Genomic DNA, 19866 nt, shown 5'->3' on the forward strand with positions numbered 1-19866 from the left:
AAAGTTTCAGGAACTGGAGCAGAGCCATATGTACAGTGGCCACAAGGTGGCAGAATTTCCTAACTTCCTGAAGGACAAGGTGGTCTGGGTTTTATGTTTGCAAGAGAGATGGGCTTGGATGTAACTTTGTGGGTTACCTGCATAAAAGAGTAGCTCAGTGGTAGAGCAGCTGCTTTGCATGCAGGCGGTCCTAGGTTCAATCCCGGGCATCTCCAGGTAAGGCTAGGAAGGAATCCTGCCTATACAGCAGCTTCCTATGTTCCTACACAGGAACACAACAGAAAGTAACATGTCATGTTTGACCAGAACACCGGTGAAGATGGCTTTTGCTTCTTAGGACAACCTTATGCAAATTTAGATAGAAAAAAATCCTACAACTCCCAGCATGTCCCAGTATCCTGGAAGTTGCAGGACTTTTTTCTGTCTAAACCTGGATAGGATTGCGACCTTAGTCTCACTCTATTTTTCTTAGCATTTATTGTGAGCTGGACATAAATCTTTCAATAAGATTTTTTCATTAATGGCTGATAAACAATTGCCCCCCTCTGCAGTAACCTTCGGTTCCAGCGCTCGCTCGCTCTCTCTCTCTCTCTCTCTCTCTCTGTCCCTGCCTACCCCCTGCAATCCAGGACTTCAGAGCAGTATCCTTGTTACTAGCATGGAATGGCGTATTCAACGTGTTAGTATCAACAGGGCAAACAGGAAAGGCAAAGTCCTAGCAACTCGGCTAGCGCCATAGAAATAATAGGTCTGTAGTGGACCCAGGTGCTTGTCAAGCAACAGCTTTCAAAGGCAGACTTGCCCACAAGCCTTCTACAGGCCAACCACATCCAAGACGGACCATAGGATGCAAACAAGGGGGTGTCATAGCCAGGTTCCCATGGAGTGACTATCCCTAGATGATCTGAGCAAATGAGGAGAGGTGTTGTCAAAGTTTGCTGGCCTTTGGCCTGGTAACAAGCTTTGGGGGCTTGATAAATGCTCACATCAAAGGAGAGTTGAGCATTTGTAGTCCCACAGTTCTTTGGCTTGGATTAAAATCCAGGCTGGAGAAGATTTCCCAGTTTAGCCCTGCTCTCAAGGGCTGCAGCCAGGGAAAACTTCCCAGAGGAGACCCTCTTGCTCCCAAGCATCCTCTGGGTGTGTGGGTGGGGGAGAGCTAGGCTTTTGCCCCCACAGCACTAGAGGGGCTTGGGGGGTGCGCAGCCTTTAAAAGCAGCCACTATTCAAACATATGGAGGTGATCAGTTTGGAAACTAACCAACCAACTTCCCAATTTGGGGTGGGGGTAGCTTGGCTCATTTCTGAACCAATCTGACCTGAGCTGGGAGCAGCCTGCCCATCCTCACAAATGAACTAGATTCTATGCTAAGACAAAAACCTGCAGCTCATTAGCCAATGTATAGAAAATTCTTGTTTATATAAAATAAAAGCAAATACTCTCTAGTTAAGGATGCAAGTTTACTTCCCCTGCTATTTTCTGAGCTAGGGAAGGTGGGGAGAGAGGAAGAGAGCCTTTTTGGTTCCAGCTGTCATAAATAAGGCCTCCAGACCGTGTGTGTGTGTGTGTGTGTGTGTGCGCGCGCGGGGCATTAAAATAGCCATTGCAATATATATTAAGACACTTTTATCTTGCCTTTCTCCCACAAATAGCCCCCTCAAGCAGCTTCCAAATAAGAATAAAATAGGCCATTAAGGACACGCTAAAATAACAACAGAAATAGAGACAACAGCGGTGAAAGCAAAAATAGATAGGTTTTGGCAGTTCAGCATCAATTGTTGGTTTAAGCAGGGGCGAATGGGATAGACTTCGTCTGGCATCTTAAAAAAAAAAAAAGTACAAATGGTCCCAGGAGAATTTGCCCAGGGAGGAAAATCCACAAGTAGGGTGCCACCCCAGAAAAGGCCTTCCCTCAGACAGCCACCCACCTAACTTCCAAAGGTGGGTGGAAGAGCTTGGTGTAGGACATTAGATGTAGATTTAAATTTATAGACAGGTTTTGTATGGGAGCAGGCGATCCCTTTTAATCCCCTGGTTCCAGACTGTTTAGGGCAGGGATGGGGAATGGTATAGCCCTCCCGTGAGATGTTGTTGGACTACAACTCCCATCCTCCCTCATCTGGATAGTCACATGTTCCCCACCCCTGGTTTAGAGCAACCTTATTCCAAGCTGGGCTACAGTGTTTTGGACTGAACCTCCTTATCAGCCACAGTCAGCGAGGCCAACGTTTGCGGATGATGGTGGGAGTGTGGGCCAAAACATCTGGTAGACACACAGGTTGGGAAGAAGGTTGTTTTAGGGCTTTGTAGGTCAAAACAAAAATTGACCCTCCTGGAAACAAACAGAAGCCAACAGTTATTTTCCAGGACAGGTGTGAGTCTCAGTAGGTCATTGCTACCATGTAAATATCAGCTGTTAAAAGGAGACACTGGTGGGAGCAAACACCGCTTGCTTGTCTAGTGACTGCTTTCTCTTGTTCTCCTCATCTCCTCCTTGGGTATGCTTCATTTCTTACTGGTCTGGAGATGCTTCTGTGCCACTTTTACTAGCAGTCCCAGTCAAAGTTACCTTTGGCTCAGTTACTGCAGCTGCCTTTTGGAAAGGAAGAGTCGACCAGGATTACTAATCAGCTTTCTTATGGACAAGCAGGACCTGTAACAAAATGTTGCAGCATGTAGTGACTCTGTTCAATGTTCCAGTCAGTCAGCCATACCGTCCTCCAGGTTATACTTCATTTCATCCTCCCTCCCATCTGGTTTTTCATCCCCCCAACAGTCAGTCAGAATCTGGTGGCCATTTTGCTCAGTCCTCTTTGGGAAGGATGGCGCTATACAAGGGTACAAAACCTCAAGTCTGGGTCCCATCCTGGCTGTCCAAGGTTCCCCAGACAGCCTCGCCCCGTTCCCGCCAAACACCAATTGTTTGTCAGTTTCCTGGCTTTTGCACAGCTTTTTCCCTCCTTCCAAAAGATTGAAAGGTCTCTAGTTCTCTCATCAGTCTCTTCGTCCCTGCGACACACCCACACACACAGCTAGTGGCTGGTGTCTTTAGGGCTGCAATCCTTTGCTCATTTACCTAAGAGTAATCCTCGTTGAACACTACGTGTCTTAACAACTGCGTAAGCGTGCATAGGATTGTGCTGCCAATATTTGGATCCAAAGTTAACGTCTCCGCCAATCTGCAAAAAAAATAAAAAAATCTGGGTGTGTTCAACAGAGGTGCATAAGCCCAACCATTGCTTTCCTCGAGGCTACGTAGGGGATGGCTTGGTGATGCATTAAATTGATTTCCTATGTCATTAGGCACAATTGGATGCAATGGATTGTGGCAACAATGCAGTTCCCGCAAGCAAGACAAGGTCACTGAAAAGGATGTGGCAGAGCAAGTAGGCGTGAAGCAGACTCTGTGTGGATGTAATTCAGCCTTCCCCCAATCTGGAGCCCTCCAGATGTTTTGGACTACAACTCCCAGCATTCCTGGCCATTGTCCATGTTAGCTAGGGCTGATGGAAGTCAGGAACATAGGAAGCTGCCTTATACTGAGTCAGAACCTTGGTCCATCTAGCCCAGTATTGTCAACACTGATTGGCAGCGGCTCTCCAGAGTTTCAGGCAGGATTCTTTCTTAACCCTACCTGGAGATGCCGGGGATTGACCCTGGGACCTTCTGCATGCAAAGAAGACGCTCTACTACTGAGCTATGGCCCCTTCCAAGTTGAAGTCCAAAACATCTGGAGGGCACCAGGTTGGGGAAGGCTACTTTAGTTGGATGGTGATGATAAATACTTAAAACTGAACAGTGCTTTGAAGTATCCAAAGTGCTTCAACAGGCATGATCTAGGTAGAACCCTTACAACAACCCTGTAAGGTGAGTCAATATTATTCCCGCTCTCCAATCTGTATTACGGGGAGCTGAGGCTGAAAGAAACCGAGACTTGCCTGAGTTCATGGCAGGGGCGACATTCAAACTGGAGACTTCTTCATCCCTGTTATCCCGTTTCTTGGCCATGATGCTACACCAGCTCCTAAAGCAGTGGAGCATAACCTCTTTCAGCCAGAGGGCCAAGTTGTATTTCAGAGAAGCTCTTGGGGTCTGCATTCCAGTGGTGGATGGGGCCAAATGTACAAAAATACCCGCATATTTTAGCTTAAAGCTCTCACTGCCATTAACAAAGTCTTAGGAAAGGCATTTCAACCTTTCAGAATGGGGGGAAAAAACCTGCACTAAAGCCAGGCAACCACCAAACAGTTGGAAATTGGGAGAAGGGGTGGGGCCAGGGTCAGAAGAAAGGGGGTGGGGTCATCTGAGAACCCTAGGAGGGCTGGATTTGGTCCCCGGGCCTGAGGTTCCACCCCCGAGCCCTAAATCTTCAGCATGGCTATCTGGTATAATCCTAGGCAGGTCTCACAACAGGACATGGCAAAGGCCAGTGTGTGCCTTGATTTATCTTAAGGACCGAAACAGATGTGATATAGGAGGTCAGTGATGGAACCTCCCTTTTTTTCTTCTCCTCCTCCTCACCTTAAAAACAGCCGTGTGTGGGATGTACCATTTTGTTCAGCACCATCAGCCCTGTGCTTACACCTCTCCTCTTTGGGGCACTGTTGCTGCCTTTGCCAAAAATAAAGAATCCAAAATCAAAATGGCCTCCTCCTCCCCATTCCTGCCCTACGCTGCATTCAGAAACAGGTGAGTATTCCCAGTTGCTGGCTTAGACAAGGGAAAAGTCCTTTAGAATTGTACTTGGGAGTTTAGTTTCTTCAGCTTTCAAGAGAGCCCTGTCTGCCTAGAGGGTGGGGGAAGAGATTGTTTAGTCAGTGGCTATTGGGTTTCCTCTAGGAAAGCTATGCTTAAGCTGTTTTTATTGGCCACCGATAAGAGGAATTTGGGCTTTAATTCTCACTTGTGCCTCGGCTGTACCACTTCAGATTGTCACTGGGTGGGGGCAAGGGCTCACATAATGGCATATTCCCCCTAAAACAGATTCCTATACATAAAAATACAGCATGTTGGAGGGCATGCGCTGGTCCCAGTGGAGGCTGGTGGCCCCAATGTCAGTGGGGTGGTGAATCTGCTCCAGGTTTCAGTAAGAACCAGTCAGAACCCTAAATGGCTATCCAAGGTGTACAAGCACCTTGGATAGCTCCTTTAGAGTTCTGCCTGAAACCCGGAGTGGATTCACCACCCCACTGACATCGGAGCCATCACCCTCCACTCACTGGTTCCCTGGCAGATGCCAAAGGCCACTGGGAAACTGCCTCCGAGGAAGAACATTGTTGCAAAGGGATGAACCAGCCTAACTCCATCCATGGGCTATCCTGCTCCGATGCTGGCTTTCCTCCTCCTTTTTATCTTTTGTGTCATGTCTGTCAGATTACCTTTCATCTGTACAGCGTTTAGAAAAAAAAGGTAGGTGCTTGATAAATGTTAAATAAAAAAAGACCTTTCTCCCTAACATCTGGATTTCAACATGCGGGGCACTTTTTTGTATGATGGAGTTTTCCATCAAATGACACACACACACACCCATGCAGTCTTAAAGTGGTATAATCCATAGAATAGGCCTTTTTCAAAAGAGAGAGAGAACCTCTGGCTTGGTGTTTAAAATGAATGCAGAGCGTTTTTCCAAGTTGCGCTGCTTTGAGAAACTTAAAGCCCTTTTGATAATTGGGAGTCCGGTGTTATTGCAGCAGCTCACAAGTCACCTTTCTGTTTGCCTTTGCTGGAGAACGGTTCCAATGGATTGGAGTCAGTGTTTATCTGGGAAAGGCTTGAGAGGGGTTGGAAAGAGTTGAAAGGAAACCCGGGCTGCGTGGTTCTCAACCCCTTTGGGAAAGCAGTGTTTGAAACTGGAATCCTCCCTAGCTTGGCTGGGCTTGAGGTTTCACGTTTCTGTTTGGAGCTGTGGAGCGGAGTTGTTTGGAAAGGTGATTGGACAGGAAACCGTGGAGGCGCAGCTGAGATGAGCTTGGATTGGGATGGCACAAGCACTCTGGAGACACAGCCCTCCTCAACATATCCTCTTGGATGTGAAACCGGCAAAGGCCATCCTGTTTAGCTCGCAGAGGCTATGGCAACTGTTTTTTCCCCTGGACATCTCTTGAAGACAAAAAGACAGGGATGTGTTGAGGTGATGGCTCAGATTATGTTTAGAATGGCTGGAAGGAAGGGGATTGCGGTAGCTCAGTGGTCCCCCTTCTTTTTAACTTTAAGAAATTGTGCCATTGTAACAGCCATGATCCACTTGAATAGGACCCATCCCTTGCTTCAGTGGCTTGGCCTGCTCAAACTGGGGCGTTAGAATCTAGCGGAGAAATTAATATCCTGAGATTTTCAGCTATTGTTTTGGGAAAAAAACAACAACCACAAGTTGCTAGCCCTAAGGCTGCAAAGATAAGTTTGGCAACAAACATAGGGAGGGTGTCTGGTGAAACCTCAATAGCCAGAGGGAAGAGGAGTATCACTTACAGTGGTTGGAGAGAAGAGCTTTAATGCTCTGCGGAGCTGCCCACCCCCAAAGAAGCAGAATGCATTGCAGTATAGTATAGTCACAGAGTCCCAGTGGACTTCGAATGCATATTATGTGGACAAGCCAGGAGAAGGCAGAGAATTCCAGGACTGACACATGAGGGTGGGGTAGGAAAGAATCATACATGCAAGAAATGCTAATTTAGAGTGGTTCAGGAAATACTTTGTGAAAGATGCAGGTCTCAAAGAGGAAAGTTGGAGGAGGAGAGATGAGTGGCTTGACAAAGCTGTTGGGGATTCTCTGGCTCTGGATTTCCTGCATCAATCAAGGCAGGGGAGGGCAACTTCTGGCCCACAGGCCTAATTTGGCTCAGTCTGGGGCTTAATCTCCACCAGAGGGTGAGCAAAACCTCCATCAGTAGTGCAAAGGGGAATCCCTTACACTGCCTCCTCCCCATGCAGAGCGGCATGAGAATTTCAAGCGGGCAGGGCAGATGATATCATGGGAGAGGTGGGGCTTCAGGGTGCCCCTACTGGTGATGTCATCTGGCCCACCAGCTTTGTCAAAGGGGATAATCCGGGCCCTGGACCAAAAGTAGTTGCCGTTCCCTGAAGTAGGGGGTGGGACTAAATGGCCTACAAGGCCCCCTCCAATGCTATCATTTTATGAATCTGGAAGGGTGGCTGTTCTGTAGCGGGCAACACAGCCAAAGGAATAGCAATCAGTGAGGGAAGGCGAGGGGGCTGGCTAGCAGGCAGTAAAGAGCTTGTGCAGAATGGCAGGCGCAGATGTCATTTTCAAAGTTTAGAATCATTGTATTTTAGAGTTGGAAGGGTCGTTGGAGGTCATCTAGTCCAACCCTCTGTTCAGTGCAGAATCTATGATGCATGATACAGCCACAGCATCCCTGACAGACAGCTGTCTGTTGTTGTTGTTCAGTCGTTCAGTCGTGTCCGACTCTTCGTGACCCCATGGACCATAGCATGCCAGGCCTTCCTGTCCTGTGCTCTCTCCTGGAGTGTGCTCAAGTTCATATTCATTGCATCCGTGATGCTATCTAGCCATCTCATCCTCTGCCGTCCCCTTCTCCTTTTGCCTTCAGTCTTTCCCAGCATCAGGGTCTTTTCCAGAGAGTTTTCTCTTCGCATTAGGTGGCCAAAATATTGGAGCTTCAGCTTCAGTAACTGTCCTTCCAATGAGCACTCAGGGTTGATTTCCTTTAGGATGGACTGATTTGACCTCCTTGCAGTCCAGGGGACTCGTAAGAGTCTTCTCCAGCACCACAGTTCGAAAGCATCAATTCTTCGGCGCTCAGCCTTCCTTATAGTCCAGCTCTCACAGCCATACATTACTACTGGGAAAACCATAGCTTTGATTAGATGGACCTTTGTTGGCAAGGTGATGTCTCTGCTTCTTACTATGCTGTCTAGGTTGGCCATAGCTTTCCTCCCAAGGAGCAAGCGTCTTTTAATTTCATGGCTACGGTCACCGTCTGCGGTGATCTTGGAGCCCAAGAAAGTAAAATCTGTCACTGCTTCCATTTCTTCCCCTTCTATATGCCAGGAAGTGATGGGGCCAGATGCCATGATCTTAGTTTTTTTAATGTTGAGTTTCAAACCAGCTTTTGCACTCTCCTCTTTCACCCTCAACAAGAGGCTCTTTAGATCCTCTTCACATTCTGCCATTAGGGTGGTATCGTCTGCATATCGGAGGTTGTTGATAATTCTCCCAGCAATCTTAATTCCGACCTCTGATTCATCCAACCCGGTGTTTCTCATGATGTACTCTGCATATAAGTTAAATAAGCAGGGTGACAATATGCAGCCTTGTCGTACTCCTTTCCCAATTTTGAACCACTCGGTTGTTCCATGTCCGGTTCTTACTGTTGCTTCTTGACCCTCGTACAGGTTTCTCAGGAGACAGGTAAGGTGGTCTGGTACTCCCGTCACTTTAAGAATTTGCCACAGTTTGTTGTGATCCACACAATCAAAGGCTTTAGCATAGTCAATGAAGCAGACATAGATGTTTTTCTGGAATTCTCTTGCTTTCTCCATGATGCAGCGAATGTTGGCGATTTGATCTCTCGTTCCTCTGCCTCTTCGAAACCCAGTTTGTACTTCCGGTAGTTCTCGGTTCGCATACTGCTGAAGCCTAGCTTATAGGATTTTGAGCATCACCTTGCTGGCATGTGAAATGAGCACAATTGTGCGGTAGTTTGAACACTCTTTGGCATTGCCCTTCTTTGGAATTGGAATGTAAACTGACCTTTTCCAGTCTTGCGGCCATTGTTGAGTGTTCCAAATGTGTTGGCATATTGAATGCAGCACTTTAACAGCATCATCTTTTAGGATTTTAAATAGCTCAGCTGGAATACTGTCATCTCCGCTAGCTTTGTTGTTAGTAATGCTTCCTAAGGCCCACTTGACTTCACTCTCTAGGATATCCAGCTCAAGTTCAGTGACCGCACTATCATGGCTATCAGGGACATTCAGATCTTTCCTGTATAGTTTCGTACTGAGATCATTCTATCGTTTCTAAGATTGTACCCCAGTACTGCTTTTCCCACCCTTTTGTTGACTATGAGTGCTACTCCATTTCTTCTAAGGGATTCTTGCCCACAATAGTAGATACGATGGTCACCTGAATTAAATTCACCCATGCCTGACCATTTTAGTTCGCTGATTCCCAAGATGTCGATGTTCAATCTTGCCATCTCATGTTTGACCACCTCCAACTTACCTTGTTTCATTGATCTTACATTCCAGGTTCCTAAACAATATTGTTCTTTACAGCATCGGATTTTCTTTTCACCACCAGACACATCCACAGCTGAGTGTCCTTTCGGCTTTGGCCCAGCCGCTTCACTCTTTCTGGCGCTACTTGGAAATACCCTCTGCTCTTCCCCAGTAGTATATTGGACACCTTCCGACCTGAGAGGCTTATCTTCCGGTGTCATATCTTTTAGCCTTGTGATATGTTCCATGGGGTTTTCTTGGCAAGAATACTGGAGTGGGTTGCCATTTCCTTCTCCAGTGGACCACATTTTGTCAGAACTCTCTGCCATGACCTGTCCGTCTTGGGTAGCCCTGCACGGCATAGCTTATGGCTTCACTGAGTTACGCAAGCCCCTTCGCCACAACAAGGCAGTGATCCATGCAGGGGACAGCTGTCTGGGCTCTGCTTAAATACCTCCAGCAAAGGTATTTAAAACATATATACCCCTGTCTTTCCACCGCCACATCTTGAAGGTGTCTTACAATACCGGAATAAAACAAATGTCAAATTAAATCCACATAAATAGATCACACACACACCAAGATCAGAACTACCACCAGCAGCAAAACAGGCAACAAAAGTATGCAATAAGATCATGTTAATACCTACCCCAAACTCCAGTGAATAACCATGCTTTCAATATGGCGCCTAAAAAGTGGAAGCTAGGATTAATAGGGAGCAAATATTTGTTCAATATTCCACATTTAGTTTCAGAAGGACAAGGGAATCTGTAGCCCTCCAGATGTTTCACTGTAACTCCCATGAGCCTTAGCCAGCATGGCTAATGGTTAGGGACAATGAAAGTTGTAGTCCAACCATACCTGGAGGGCCAGAGGTTCTCCACCCTTGCAGTACGAGATGAGAACTAAGCATTTCTGCATTACAAACAGTCTGAGCGTTTTCAGAGCAACACGAGTGCCTCTGAGCATGGCCAGAGCACACTCTGGTTGTGCTAAAGCAGGAGCGGGGAATATGTAGCCTTCCAGATGTCATTGGGCTGCAACTCCCATCAGCCCTACCCAGCATTGGAATGGGGAGGATCATGGGAGTTGCAGTCCAACATCCACGGCCACCAGTTCCCAATCCCTGTGCTAAAGGCCACATGAATCATAGAATCATAGAATAGTAAGGTTGGAAGGGGCCTACAAGGCCATCAAGTCCAACCCCCTGCTCAATGCAGGAATCCACGTCAGAGCATCCCTGACAGATGGCTGTCCAGACTCGTCTTGAATGCCTCCAGTGTGGGAGGTGGTTTTCAACCATGAAAAATGGTTGGTTTTTTGAAGGAGGAGTTTGAAGAAGAAGAAGAAGAAGAAAGACTAATTTAATACGGGGGGGATAACCCTTCGTCTCGGTCGAGCCCTAAAGGGATAGAAAGAAACTTGCCGATCAATCCCAAGTTCAGCCACGGCAGCGAGAGAGAAGTGAGAAGCGGGAGGCGCTAGGGCCCGGCAGTTGCGGTGGAGCCAGGATGGCCATGCCAGCGATCGAGGGGAGGGACCCGAATCACAGCAGCCTGCCCAAGCCGCTAGATCCAACCCTTCGCGAGCAGCGCCGCCGCCGGACATCCCCTGCTGGCGGCACCGCCGAGCCCTGCGCTCCCGCCCGGCCATGCAGCGCGCAGCCCCGGCCCAGGGGCAGGCGCCGCAGGCAGCCGAGCCCCGGACAGGCTGCGCGTCTCGGCCGCCGCTCCCTGCGGGAGAGGCGTGACGGCCGGGAAGAGCCCCCCGGCCCGGACCCGGGGCTCGGCGGACGCTCCCCCGGCTCATGCCAGCGCCCGCCCGACGCTTCTGACGCTGCGCCCCGCGCCCCTCCGCGCCCCGGCCAAGCTCCGGCTCCGAGCCGGCTGGAGTCCTTCGATCTCCCGCGGCGCTCCGGCTCCCGAAGGCGGCGGCGGCGGCGGCGGCGAGGCTGGGGACGGGACGCAGCCCCGCCGCCGGGATGGGCTGATGGGCTGCGGACGCCGCCGCCGCTGCTGGGAGCCGCCGCCGTCGAGGATGCGCTGCGCGGCCGCCCTGCTCCTGCTGGCGGCGCTGTGGTGCCCCGGGGGAGCGCGCAGTTGCCCCGTGCAGCTGCGCGGCTGCCAGTGCGTGGGCGAGAGGCCGAAGGGGCTGGCCCCGGCCCGGAAGAGGGTCAGCTGCAGCGGCGAAGAGCTCGTGGAGCCGCCGGCGCCTCGTTTCGTGCCCAACGGCACCGTCACCCTGTGAGTAGCCCCGGCAGCGAGCATGGCGCGGGGCGGCGGGAGGGGAATCGGGCGCCTTCGGGCCCCACAGGACCCCCGGCGTGGTGCTTGAGGAGGAGGGGCGGCGTGGCGGGCCGGGCCGGGCATGCCCAGAGGCGCTCGTGCTGCTCCGGACATGCTCAGAGGCTGTGTGCAGAAATGCGCAGAGATGCTTGAGCGGGAAGCTCCGCCCCGCCCTCCCGATTCCGTGACGGGCGTCTCCTTGCGGCGATTTCTGGCCAAGGTGGAGAGCGCTCTGCGTGTTCTCAGAGGCACGCCGTACCCTCCCATATATATGCATATACATAGCAGAGGTGCCCGAGCCAAAGTGCCTGGCGTTTCTCCTGCCCACTCCAGGATTCCACTTATGGGGGTGGTCTGGTATGAGGGGTGTGTGTGAATGAAATCCACAAGCCCCACCCACTGGGTTGTATCCACTGTTAGTGTGACTTCCATTCATTTCAATGGGTGTCCTCTAAGTAGGACTAACTTTGGATGCGACCCTCCGACCCCCACCAAATTTCTTCAAATCATAGCTCCTCTGTATAGCTTTCTTAAAAACAGTAGCTGGTGTGCGTGTGTGCGTGATGACCCCGCCTTCCCCCATCTCAGGAGCTTTGGGGACCGATTGTGGTTTCTCAGTATATTGGGAATACGTTTTGCCCATGTCGAAGGCACACTTACCAGGTAGCCTTGTTGTGCAGAACAGTATGATCCCAGGTGCTATCCTTGCCCACAGACGGAAACCCATTCTGCACCTACAAACGACCAAGTGTCTTCTGGTACCGTAAAGATGATCAAACGCATTATGGCAAAGGCTTTCATGGATTAGAGTCTCCTTCAGCAGATGCATGAAGCATTATCCCAAGCACATAGGGTTGCGTAGTGTGTGGTGGTGGTGGTAGAAATGTAATTCATGAGGTAGGGGGGAATTGGAAATGCAAAAGGTACAGACACTGGCAATTACACTAGGGCTTTAATTGATGTAAAACCACGGTTAGGTTTTCACATGAATTTATGGCTTCGCTTAAGGCAGGGGTAGGAAATGTGGTGTCCCCAGGCACCAGTGTGCCCCTGGATAACTTTCTTGGCACCTGCCAGGGTGCCCTTCCTCTTAAAAAGAAAAAAAAAATAACACATTTTCTTACTGGCAGCTAGGATTGCAGTGAAATAGGTTTCTGTTGGTACTGAAAACAGTGGGTTTAAAGGATTTTTTTTGTTTAGTGTGTTGGGGCTCAGACCCCACCTCTGCCCCATATTCAGTCTTTGGGGCAGATTACTTATCCTTTGCCACACCTCCCATGGCAGCCATTTTGTGGTGGTGCCCAGGACAGTTGCTCAAATTGCCAAATGTACCCGCCCCAGAATGGGTGCCCGCCCCAGAAAGGTCGCCCACCCTGATTTAAGGATTAGTCTGTACTTTCTGCACTTTCATTGCTTTCTGACCTCACTGCTTAGAATTCTGCCCCTCACAACCATTTGTATATATACCTGCCAATATAGGATATCATTTCATCCATCTAATGAAGTGGACAGTCCACAAAAGTGAATGTTGGCGATAAATGTGTTAGTCTTTAAATGCAATTAAGGTATCTTCCTTCCCATCCCCCTGTCCCGCAACAAATTAACTTGCCAGCCTTCCTCAGCCTTTTGCTCCCCCAGATGTTTTGGACTTCAGCTCCCATCAGCCCCAGCCAGCATGATCAAGAATTCTGGGAGTTGTAGTCCAAAACATCTGGAGGGCACCAGATTGGAGAGGGCTACTCCACGAAGGCACTGCCTTTGCAGATCTGAAGGCTGACTGCTTGCCTTAAAAGCTGAACATTTGCAGAGAGAGTAGTGAGAAAGTGCTGCTTGATTTATAAAATGCAATGTGTTGTTGGTTTGACTTGGCTTGCTCCCATTAATGCAATGGATTGGTAGAACTGGAGGCTTTATAGCCCCATTTTGCATGAGCTAACTTAAGAAAGAAAGAAAGAAAGAAAGAAAGAAGTGGACAAGATAGAAAAGATAAAAAGTATAAGTTCTTCCCCATCTTGAGGCCCTCCAGATGTTTTGGACTACAACTCCAACCATTATCCTCAGCCAGCATATGGGAGTTGCAGTCCTACAAGTTTGAAGGGCATTGGATTAGCAAATGTTGTTGTAACGCATTACAGAATATAAGAAGTTTGGAACAGTAGTAGTATGAGGGCGTAATCCTATGCACGTTTAAGCAGAGAAAAGTCCTACAATTCTCAGCATTCCCCAGCCAGCCAGCATTATTAGAAGAGTTAGGGACATCGGTGGTGCTCCGCTGTTTATGCTTGTTCAGAAAAGTCCCACTGAGTCCAAGGCATTTACCTCCAAGTGAGTACTTACAGGATTGCTGCCTAAAGATTTAAGTAAGAGAAATTAGAAGAGCCTTCCCCAACCTGGTGCCCTCCAGATGTTTTGGGCTTCAACTCCCATCAGCAACCAGACACTGCGGCCAGTGGTCAGGAATGCTGGGGGTTGGAGCCTTCCCCAACCTGGTGCCCTCCAGATGTTTTGGACTTCAACTCCCATCAGCAACCAGACACCATGGCCAGTGGTCAGGAATGCTGGGGGTTGGAGCCTTCCCCAACCTGGTGCCCTCCAGATGTTTTGGACTTCAACTTCCATCAGCCCCAGACACCACGGCCAGTGCCAGGAATGCTGGGAGTTGTAGTCCAAAACATCTGGAGATCGCCAAGTTGGGGACGGCTGGCTTAGTTTCTGAAGTAAGAGGCTCTTGGGTTCAGTCTGTCCCCTAGGTGGATGTCTGAGTTTCCTGGAAGCCTTTTCCTTTTCCTTTCCCATCCTAATTCTGGCAGCTTGTGGTTACTCAGGGAAAAGGCACTCTGCAGGTGCTCAGAGGCCTTCTGATATTGCTCGACATGTCTGGACTGTGGGCTTGCATTACATCGGCAGATAAGTTTGCGTTAAGCCCCAGCAGGTCTGTGGCAGGACTGGAAAAGCCTCTGTACTGTATACTGAAGATGCTGTGTTCAATGGAGCTGTCATATGGGGCCTGCTGCGCTGCCGTCAGTTGAGGCCACATCTCTTGCTGCATGTGTGTGTACGTACATGACGTGCCAGTGTGCTTGATCTCATCCAGGGGTGTCAAACCTCTTTCAGCCCAAGGGCCAAATTCAATTTTTGGAGAAGGTCTCCAGTGGTTGGAGTGGCCAAAAAAAGCTAAGGGGTGGGATCAAAATACCAGCATATTCTAGCCCTTGCTGCCAGCAACAAAGCCTTAGGAGATGCATTTCAACCTTTTAGAATGGGGGCAGCGGGGGGGAATGATGCAAAACCACCAAACAGTTGGCAGTTGGGCGAAAGGAAGTAGGGCATGCAGGAAAGGGGCGTGGCCATCTGGCGAAGCCTTTGGCCCGTAGGCCTGGGGTTCAACACCCCTGTCCTGGTTGATCCTTTTGTGTGTGTAAACATGAAGTAACAAGGGGGATGTGCAACAAAATGTTGTAGCATAGAGAGTTCCTGTTCAGGCTTCCAACCAGCTGTGCTCTCTTCAGGGTCCTCCATCCATTTCCCCCTCCCCTTGCTTTTCTGTGTGTGTCTCTCCCCCACCCCCAATCATTAGTCAGCCAATATTTTGTAGCCATTGAACATGCTCAGTCCTCATTGGACTATTTTTGGTTTGCCCCCTTCCTTTAGGAGTTCCCCATCCCCTACATTTCTTCTGCTCTTTTGCCAGCATTGGGGGTTCCCCCAAACCTGTTGATAGCTCATGTGGATGTGGGATGCCCTATTGCCTACATGGGGGCAGGTTCTTGGAGAATGAGTTTGCTATCAGTATAGAAGTGTTGTCCTTGTGGATAGGGGGACGTTTTTCTTCCTCTCTCAAAATACTAGAACCTGAGGTCATCCTATGAAGCTGACTGGTGGGAAATTCAGGACAGATCAAAGGAAGGACTTCTTCACACAGCACATTGTTAAACTATAGAATTCACTACCGCAGGATGTAGTGATGGCCACCAATTTGGATGGCTTTGAAAGGGGGTAGACAAATTCCTGGAGGAGAAGGCTATCAATGGCTACTAGTCCTGATGGCTATGTGCTACCTCTAGTACCAGAGGCAGTGAGCCTATGTACACCATCTGCTGGGGAACATGGGTGGGAGGCTGCTGTTGCCCTCATGTCCTGCTTGTTGGTTTTCCGTGGGCAGCTGGTTGGCCACTGTGTGAACAGAATGCTGGACTAGCTCGACCCTTGGTCTGATCCAGCAGGGCTCTTCTTATGTTCTTATGTTCTTTAAAAAAAATGCTGTCTTTTTTCTCCTTACGTTTATTTAAATATAATTTATTGCCAGTTCTAATAATAGTAAAATCAGTTTGCATAGTCATCGCATCCAAAGGCGGGATATATATGTTTGCATAAATAGTGAATGGTTACATTAATGGGGTCATAAGACTGCAAGTGCCAGGGGTGCTCATACATCTGGGCTGTGGTTAGGAGTCACCCTTTTTATGGCTGAGAATATTTTTCTGCCCCTCTTTGAAATATGATGACCGCCTATAATGAAAGTGAGAGGCAATATCCAAAGAAAGCAGTTATTACTTCTCGTTTCCTCTTGCAAAAAATTGAGAAGGTGGTGGGGCAGTCTTCTTTCATTAAAAAAAAAAAATCTAACCTTTGTGCCCATTTTCCTTTAATGGAGGAAGAAAAGTGAATGCCAGAGGGTTTTCCTTATGTGCCTATTTTCAGTGCGTATTCAAGGAAATATCAGAGCTGGATTTTGGCACACAGGCGGGTGAACTCGGCTTGATATACAGAAAGTTAATAATCTTGCACTCAGGAGCAGGTCTCGTAAAGGTGGTGGAGGGGGCGGGGGACACATTCCAGGCTTTCAACTCTACTAATGAGGCTTTGGCATTTAAACACACTTACAGACCTGTGAGGATATGACGGATGGATACTATGGTTATATTTCTTGTTGTCTTTTAACATTTTGATAGTTCATACAGTTTTAATACTATTGATGATTTAATTATATTTTTTAACTTTTGTATACTTCTATTTATAGGTTTTAATTGTACAAGTTTTAATGTTGTAAAGCCGCCTTGAGTCCCAGTATTGGGGAAAAGGCGGGATATAAATATAATAATAATAATAGAGAGAGAGAGAGAGAGAGAGCACTAAACATTATAGCTGAATAGCAACATAGGAAGCTGCCCTATACCAAGTCAGACCCTTGGTTCATCTAGCCCAGTATTATTGACACTGATTGGCAGTGGCTCTCCAGAGTTTCAGGCAGGAGTTTTTCCAGCCCTGTGTGGAGACACCAGGGATTGAACCTGGGACCTTTTGCATGGAAAGAAGATACTCTACCACTGAGCCATGGCCCCTTTTCCTGGGCCAGTGCACTTTCTGCAAAGTTGGGTTCTCATCTCATCAGCAGGAAGACTTCTGAAGTCTCATTCTCTGCCTTTACAATTGATATGAAATGCTGCCCAGGGCCAGATCAGATGTAAAACATAGTTAATAACAGGCCATATCTTGACCCCCTGCATAGTTTCTGAGCTGGATGACTTTGACTGAAGAGCAGCTATTTAAAAGCAAAGACATCTCCCTCCAACATATGTTTATTCTGGTATTCAAGTTCATTTCCAGTTGCTATGTCCGATTGCTGCTATACTTCTCCATTTGGCTTGGCTTTCCAATAGAGGATGCTTTATTCCGCTTTTTTCTTTTAAAACATCCTGGCTTGTTCTGAGTAGTGCATGGAAGTTTTGTTCGTCAAGGAGCGATTTGTAGGCAGAATAAGATAGCACATGGCTCTGTACTATACACGTCTACTCAGGAATAAGCTTCGTTGAATTCCAGGTGCATTAGAACATGAATGAAAAGAATTTTGAGCAAGGAATATAATAATCATTTATTTGTATCCTGCTTTTTCCTCCAAAAGGAAGCCCAAATAGGCTTACAAACATCACCCTATAGCATACAATAGTACCAAATAAAATATTGAAAGGCAACGTTATTAAAAATGTATCTACCAATAAAAAGCTACAGTAAACCTATAAACAAACTTTCAGTTCAGAACTTAAATGTCACACCAGGTAATAACTACAAAATTCATAAATATATTGAACTAACAAGGGGATTATAAAATACAACCCATATTTTAACCCAAAACAGACACACATACTCTTCTCTAGCAGCCATTTTAATAAATTGTTTGGATGTACCATTCAAAGACGCAAATCCCTCCTGAATATCCATAGTGCATGATGAAAAATGGGAGCCTAGTTGAAATTGGGAACAGACAAATCCGTCCGTTCCCGTGGCCTGTACCACTTTCACATATGTTCACGCATAAGTCTGTTCCTCCCATTTCTGCATTCACCTGTGAATTTTTTAAAAAATCTGCATGAAAATCTGCATTCAAATACATATTCAAATATGCATTTCTAAACTTACTTTTCTCTCTAAATACGAATTTTTAAACATTTTTTTAACCAAGAAATGGGTCAGAACATTCAGAAATTCTAAAATCTGATGGATAACCAAGTTTTGATCTGCATGATAGTTCAGGACGTGCACATCTGGTTGCTTTGTATCAGAATTTGTAAAGAATAAATTCCTCAAGCATTGCTAGTTGAAGTATCCCTTGAATGTTTGAAATCACTTTTGGGAGGCTGACAGTTCAGTGAGGCTTACTCCCAGGTAAGTGGATGTACTGGCCTTCCTCAACCTGGTGGCCTCCAGATGCGTCGAAAACATCTCCCATCATCCTCAGCCAGAATGGCTGGGTATGATGGGAATTGTTACCCAGCACATTTGAAAGGCACTAGCTTGGGGAAGGCTAGTATATAGGAGGCTGGCTGTCCACCCTGCAACACATCTTTAGTATGTTCTGATGGTCTGTTTAGGGTCCTTCATTATCCAATGGGGATTCTGTCCATGGGACACAAAGCAGTTCATCTCTTCTCTTGCTTTCAAGCTCTTCTAGAACGTTGCACATGTAGGATTTTTGCACAGAGTCCCTGCGATGTGCTGAACAAGTATCTAAAGGGCTGTAACACAGGGAAGAGGGCCGCAACCTGTTCTCTATGATGGAGGATGCAAAATAACGTGCTTAAGTTACCAGAAGGCAGATTTCCATTGAACATCAGGGAAAACTAATGGTCAGAACAGTCAGGCAATGGAACTGCCTAGGGAGGTGCTCCACTCTTTATTGCTGGAGGCATTCAAGCAGAGACTGGACAGCCAACCGGCACAGATGCTTTGAACTGGATTCCTGAACTGAGCAGGGGCTTGGAATCTATAGCCTAAATGGCCCCCTCAAATTCTATGAGTACAGCAGAGACTCAACTCCAAACAATGAGTTTCTCTGTGTTCTCCCTCCCCACAAAAAAAGGCCTCATCCCCACCCAGCAATTGGTATTGAGAGGTATACTGCCTCTGAACTTGGAGGTTTAATTTTCTTTCTTTTTTTTAATATTGTGATTATCTAGTTTTTAACTGTTTTCCTTGTAAGTGCCTTTGAAGGCCTATACATACAAATATAAAAGAATGGAAGTTCCATTTAGCTCTTATGAGTAACAAGTGGGACTGTCAACCCAGTGATGCAGTGCAGAGTGCTCCTGTCTAGGATTCCAGCTGGCCATGCCCTTTTCAAGGAGACTCCGTTCCATCCCATCCACCCCCCACCCTAGTTTTCCATTGACTCCTCCAACAATCAGTCAGAATTTCATGCTTCACTAAGCAAGCTCAGTCCACACTGACCTGTTTTTTTGAGGAGGGGAGGAGGGGCCTTAGGGTTTCTTTCCGCCTAAAGGGTGTTCTTCAAATCTTAGGAGTTCCCCCGAGCCATCCTGTGCGTGGATGGTGCCGTTTCGGCTACAAAAGGATCCGTGCTTGGAGAACGTGTTTGCTGTTAGTGTAGTATAGTGCTGCCAGTGGTCAGGAATGCTGGGGGTTGTAGTCCAAAACATCTGGAGATTGCCAGGTTGGGGACGGCTGGCTTAGTTTCTGAAGTAAGAGGCTCTTGGGTTCAGTCTGTCCCCTAGGTGGATGTCTGAGTTTCCTGGAAGCCTTTTCCTTTTCCTTTCCCATCCTAATTCTGGCAGCTTGTGGTTACTCAGGGAAAAGACACTCTGCAGGTGCTCAGAGGCCCTCTGATATTGCTTGACATGTCTGAGGACTGTGGGCTTGCATTACATCGGCAGATAAGTTTGCGTTAAGCCCCAGCAGGTCTGTGGCAGGACTGGAAAAGCCTCTGTACTGTATACTGAAGATGCTGTGTTCAATGGAGCTGTCATATGGGGTCTGCCACGCTGCCGTCAGTTGAGGCCACATCTCTTGCTGCATGTGTGTGTACGTACATGACGTGCCAGTGTGCTTGATCTCATCCAGATATTGACAGAGGCATTGCTA

At 47.8% G+C, this 19866-nt stretch overlaps 1 protein-coding gene across 2 annotated transcripts; it reads right to left on the reverse strand.

The window, feature by feature from the left end:
* Nucleotides 1-1611: 1611 nt before the first annotated feature.
* Nucleotides 1612-12576, reverse strand: LOC146340606 (uncharacterized). 2 transcript variants are annotated; one of them, XR_014783734.1, is made up of 5 exons: nt 10632-12576; nt 9851-9893; nt 4523-4608; nt 3078-3180; nt 1614-2654 (listed from the first exon to the last, which is right to left on the reverse strand). XR_014783734.1 is itself a non-coding variant. In XM_084803894.1 (4 exons), exons 1-3 carry the CDS (start codon nt 11924-11926, stop codon nt 3078-3080), a joined length of 1437 nt encoding a protein of 478 aa, XP_084660020.1. In that variant the 5' UTR covers nt 11927-12576; the 3' UTR covers nt 1612-2654. The 2 variants fall into 2 exon arrangements, 1 of the variants encoding a protein (XP_084660020.1); XM_084803894.1 differs by lacking the exon at nt 4523-4608 and having other exon boundaries at nt 1612-2654; nt 9855-9893.
* Nucleotides 12577-19866: the final 7290 nt, after the last annotated feature.

Source organism: Heloderma suspectum, chromosome 6 (assembly GCF_057233095.1).
Source record: "Heloderma suspectum isolate Gila_16-S chromosome 6, 16-S_ref, whole genome shotgun sequence".
Lineage (NCBI taxonomy): Eukaryota > Metazoa > Chordata > Lepidosauria > Squamata > Helodermatidae > Heloderma > Heloderma suspectum.